This window comes from Galeopterus variegatus, unplaced genomic scaffold (assembly GCF_000696425.1).
Source record: "Galeopterus variegatus unplaced genomic scaffold, G_variegatus-3.0.2 Scaffold970, whole genome shotgun sequence".
NCBI lineage: Eukaryota > Metazoa > Chordata > Mammalia > Dermoptera > Cynocephalidae > Galeopterus > Galeopterus variegatus.
In genome coordinates this window covers 295,979-301,007 of record NW_007727081.1, presented here as the reverse complement: position 1 = coordinate 301,007, position 5,029 = coordinate 295,979, and the positions used below count along the sequence as shown (strand labels likewise).

The 5,029-nt window shown below is 55.5% G+C and overlaps 2 protein-coding genes across 2 annotated transcripts in view; one reads left to right on the top strand and one right to left on the bottom strand.

Moving 5' to 3' along the window:
* The window catches only part of NEURL4 (neuralized E3 ubiquitin protein ligase 4), a 12,821-nt gene extending 12,772 nt beyond the window's left edge, over positions 1–49 (bottom strand). The window contains exon 1 of the mRNA XM_008573906.1: positions 34–49. Within this exon, the coding sequence (XP_008572128.1) occupies positions 34–49 (16 nt within the window). The remainder of the gene's footprint in view (positions 1–33) is intronic.
* A 57-nt stretch (positions 50–106) lies between these two features.
* On the top strand, positions 107–4,605 carry LOC103591447 (putative type-1 protein phosphatase inhibitor 4). Its single transcript, XM_008573905.1, has 7 exons — positions 107–150; positions 2,032–2,139; positions 2,262–2,333; positions 2,561–2,661; positions 2,744–2,986; positions 3,400–3,618; positions 4,461–4,605. The coding sequence occupies exons 1-7, from the start codon at positions 107–109 to the stop codon at positions 4,517–4,519; spliced, it is 846 nt and encodes a 281-aa protein (XP_008572127.1). The 3' UTR covers positions 4,520–4,605.
* Positions 4,606–5,029: the final 424 nt, after the last annotated feature.

Genomic DNA, 5,029 nt, shown 5'->3' with positions numbered 1-5,029 from the left:
GCCCGGGACCTCCCCCAGAGCCCCCACTCCCACCCGACCCCGCCGCCATCGCCGCTGACACCGGGGCCGCGCGACAGCCGTGCTTGGCGGCACCGTGGCAACCGCGATGGACGGACACGCCGAGGGAATACGACCGGGGGCTAGGGCCAGGTATGCTTTACGGCACTGCCGGGCAGTGGAGCATCCCCGGCCGGGGAGCTAATGCCTACCACGGTGGGAACAGAAGGACGACGGGGTTGGGAGGCTTGCTTTACGGCACGGCGAGGTGACGGAGTGGCCCCGAGAGGGTTGAAGACTGGGGCAGGGAGATTTTGCGACAGTGGAAGGAAAAAACGCCTGCCGCAGGCATCTTTACGACAGAAGGTGCTGGCGCCCAAACACTTTCGGCTTTGCGACAGCGGCACCGACGACCCCGCCCTCGCCGAGGGAGGTGACACCTAGAAGTACTTGCTTTACGGGAAGAGGGAGGTGTCTTCCCCTCGCGATACACGGTTCGAAGCGGTACGTGTTGAGGCTGGAGGACCCAGAGGAAGAGAAGCGGTAGCTTTATAAATCAAAGTCTCTGCCCTTCACGCTCCTGAGACCGGAAATGCCTTGTGGCAGTGTCGCAATCCCACCATTTAGCATCACACCTCTCCTGAGAGGCAAAGCGAGCCGATTTGGGGGAGAAAAAAAGCGCGCGGATATTTCAAGTCAAGTCCAGTTTGAACCCCAATCCAACCAAACTCTTAGACTTTAAAGCCACAAATAAAGAGTTCAAAGAAACGCTGACAGGTAGTTTCCAGCAATGACATTGACGATCCCAATTGGTTTCCCCAGGGCTGTTAACAAGCCCCCAGCCCAACCCTCGCATGGTCGCGCTAAGGTTGGAGGACTGTGACGTAACAAATTAGGCTTCTCGCCCCCTGGCCAGGCTTCCTGGCTACGATTGGCTGATTAGGAGGAGCTCCGGTGATGGAGGGGAATGGCGGGAACAAATCGCAGAGACAAAGAAAGAAAGCCCTAGGGTGGGACAAAACGGGAAAGGAGAGCAAAGGGGCTCCCAGCCTGAGTTCCCTGTAGAGTCTCGACTCCGCCCACCGCGGCGCCAGGGAGCTGAGGGGGTGGGGACCGGGACCTCGGGACGAGAGTCCCCGCCCGCCGCGGAGGGGGCGGGACCTCGGGGCGGGGCTATGTGGAACAGCAGGCGGGGCCGGGTAACTGAGAGCGGCCCCCGGGTGAGGCCACAGAGAAGCAACAGTCTCTGCTGGCTGCTGGTGGCTTCAACGAGGAATCCTCCGGAGAGGCAACCAGGGGGGTACCCGCAGGGGTCAGAGTAGTTGAGACAGAAGCTGGACTGCCCTCCGGAGTAGTCTTGTTTCAGGGTTCTGGGCCCCCTCTGCACTCCCGAGGCATCGTAGCTCGCGGTCCTGGTTCAAGCCAGCCCTCCCAGGGGGACGTGGCCCTCGGTTCCGGGTCCAGTCAACACCCTGGGAAGGTTGCGGGCCACGGCCTTGGGTCCTGCACATACACTGGTGGAACCACTGTCTCCGGGGCGTGTAGTCCCGGGCCCGGGGGGCCTGGAGTGAACAGCTCGGCGTACAGTCCTCACTCTGGATCAACTTGCTCACACTCCTACAACTCCTATGAGGACCGTCCCCGGAGCATCCTAAAAAACAGCAGGTCCAACTTGATACAGAAATCCCCCAGTGGGGAGAAGTAAGGAACCCAGCTCTGCTGCTGGCAGGTGGCCCAGAACCAGGAGGATGGAGTTCAGGACACTAGAGGGATTGGAGCTAGGAGGGAGTGGTGGAGTCATGAGAATTAGGATTGAGAGTAGGTGAGGGAAAACGAGTGGGAAATCTGAGGTTTCAGACCTTTGGGAGAACAGCAGGTGCCCCATAAATCCTGGCTGCATAGTACCGCGATTGTCATAGGGTCTGGGCCCCTCCCAGCCTCTACGAGGGGGTGTAAGAAAAGTTTTTTGAGTGACTGGAAGAATGAGAGAGGGCTGTGAGGAGGGGTTCATTAGAAAGTCTCCCCCTACCCCAGGAAAAAGTCTCAGCGCTGGGATGAGATGAATATCCAGGCCACTTATCACCCTGCTGACAAGGACTACGGATTTATGAAGGTGGATGAGCCCGGCACTCCCTACCACAGGTGCTGAGCCCTCAGCCCCAGTCCTTTAGCCCAGACTCTTTTCTCTACTCAAAGGAGGGGAAGCTTCGGGGACTGGATACTGCCTGGTGCCCCTCTCTGCACTGCTTCCATCTCCTCTGCAGGCCACAGGACAGTGATGAGGACCTGTTTGCGGGATCCTCCCAGAGGGTGACTCCTGAAGCACTGGCAGAGAGGTGAGAGTCCTGCCAGAGATCAGTTGGGGTTTGGGGCCTCTTCCTACGCTTTTGAACTCAAGTCTGAAGCAGCTCTGCTTTTTGGTCCCCAAAATGGCAGGTACAACAATCTCCATCCGGCCTGACCAAGACCGATCTGGGATCCCAGCCAGCTTTGCCCCATCTACCACCTGGCCCCAGTGTTGTTTTCTCCTTTTGGAACCCCAACTTGTATCCCTCCCCTTCAGGTTTGCAACCATGGACAATTTCAGCCCCAAGGTCCTTCAGTATGGTGATAACAGAAGCTCAGGGTCTCCAGACAAATTTTACAAGACACGTGAGATGAAGGGTGGGTATCATGGGAAGGGGTGGCAGAGTGAACCTTATTCAAGAGTCCAGTGGGGAAGCCAAGCTCTCACCCTGGCCAACAGACTCCAGTGATTTTGATAAGCACCGCAAGGCACACTACAATGAAGGGAAGTTCTTCAAGGCTCAGAAAAACCTGCTCTTGGATGATGATGAGGACAGCAACAGGAGTATCAGCAGTGACGGTCGAGGTGTGATGCTGAACCCAGAGCCCAGGCCTGTGGAGAGAGGCTGGGCAAGAGGACTGGCCAGAGGAGTCAAAGATGAGACTGACCCAGTGACCAGGAGCCACATCCTAGAAGCCAAGGGTTAGCTATGGTGGGGTTCCAGGGACTCAAGGGAGTTGTGGTCCAGAGGCTGTTCCTCACTTCTGCACCATAGTCTGTCTTCCTCAGTGGGCATTGGCCCAAGGCTCTGCTGCCTGACAGGGAAGTAATGCTAGGAGGTGACCCCAGGGAAGAAAAAGGGCAGCTGGAGTAGGGTCCCCATGCAGTATAGCCCCCAGAGATGGTTGGCTGGTGAGGAACAGAAAGTTCAGGAGAACCATGGAGGATGGAGAGGTCACTGGAGGTTTTCTAAAATAGGGGGAGTAAGAGCAGTAGATGAGATGAGAATCTGAGACATGAGTTTCTCCCCTATGGTGGGGCCCACAATGGGCACCTAGGAGGCATGGATATAGCAGGTGGCCATAAGACTCATACTGATTTGGGTGATTCCTCAGATTCCTCTACCTGCAGAAATCAGTTTCCTCATCCTTCAGCCTCCATTACATTGGAGCAGGAGATTGATGACCAACGCAAGGAATATTACAGCAAAGGAATATACCTGAGGTCTTGCTCCCACCCAGAGCTTGAGGAGGACACAGAAGATGAGCAGCGGGACAGTGAGAGCCCAGGTGTCCACCTGGAGGCAAGAGGGCTGAGGACCAGCAGCCTGATAGGTGCCCCAACCCTGATCCCATGATGCTTCCAAGGCTTGGCCTGGGTTATTTTAAATCCCATAAGCGTGCCGACCTGTGGCTCACTCGGTAGAGTGCGGTGCTAATAACACCAAGGCCACGGGTTTGGATCCTGAGAAAAAAAATAATAAAAAATAAATAAATTAATTAATTAAATAAAATCCCATAAGCACTGAGGTCCATCTACTGGAACACATGGGAGGCCCCTTTAGGTATCACAGGGCCACCGAAAACTCTCTGACAGGGACAGTGACACCATCACAGCCTGGTGAGGGCACCAGACTGCTTTCTCCCTGGCTGGGCTCTTGGCAAGCTCCCATCTCCCGGCCCTCCAATCCTTTCAGGCCAGTACCTCAACAACAGGTGGTAAGAGAGGCCCTAAAAACCCTGGAATCCAAGGCCCACATTGTACAAGAGAGGAGCAGGGAGGCTCAAAAAGTGTTGGGGCCCCCTCCAGCTTGGCACCACCCACCGGCTCCATGCCTCCCCTCTGACTCCTCTCTGCCACCCCACCCCACTCCAGGTACTTCCTTGTCCTCCAGAGGCAGTATGTCTCAAGTGGTGTCCAACTGGTGTCCGTTGATAGTGGCCAAGGGACTGGACTGGCAAAGCCCAGGGAGTTCAGAGAGTGGACACGGAAGCATCCTTAACCCCCCAAGCCAGATTGAGTGCAGACATGAGCTTGGGCAGAGGCAAAGAGGGTCTTGCACTGACCAGGGAGGTAGAGGGCTGAATGGGTAGGTTCTCAGGAATCTGGGGGTCACATGGGCAAGATCTTATGCCTACTACAAGAGAGCCATTAACCCAAACTCTTCTCTCTCCAGATGAAACCCTGCAGCTTCAATGGACTCAGGAAGAGGAAATCAGAAAATGGAAAATGTAGCCAGCTGGGGGTGGGGTGGGGACAGCCTCCCTCTGCCTTCACCACCCTAGGGGTAGACATAGACAATAAAGAGAAGCAGCACAGGAGTCTGGTTGCGGTGAATTGGGTGCTCAGGCTGGAGCCTGCTCAGTCATGGAGGAGAGGGAGGGGAGTTCACACACAGGAAACCAGGAAGGCAGAGCAGAGAAAAGAAAGCAGAGAGAATAAATAAATTTAAAAAAAAAAAAAAAAAGGGCCGGCCCGGTGGCGCACTGGATAGTGTGCCGCTTGGGAAGTGCGGCGGCGCTCCCGCCCGAGGGTTTGGATCCCACATACAACCGGTTCCCGCTCACTGGCTGAGCGAGGCGCGGGAGCAACACCGAGGGTTGCAATCCCGTTGCCGGTCCCGGTCCGGTACGGGGGCAACACTGAGGGTTGCGATCCGTTGCCGGACACGGAAAAAGACAAAAGACAAAAAAATAAATAAATAAAATAAATAAATAAATAAATAAATTAAAAAAAAAAAAAAAA

Excerpts from the sequence above, each read along its gene's own strand:
- LOC103591447 (XM_008573905.1), top strand. The coding sequence starts at position 107 with ATGGACGGACACGCCGAGGGAATACGACCGGGGGCTAGGGCCAG. Across the intron at positions 2,662-2,743 it reads CAAGACACGTGAGATGAAGG|ACTCCAGTGATTTTGATAAG; the intron begins GTGGGTATCATG and ends CCTGGCCAACAG. Across the intron at positions 3,619-4,460 it reads GAGGACCAGCAGCCTGATAG|ATGAAACCCTGCAGCTTCAA; the intron begins GTGCCCCAACCC and ends TTCTCTCTCCAG.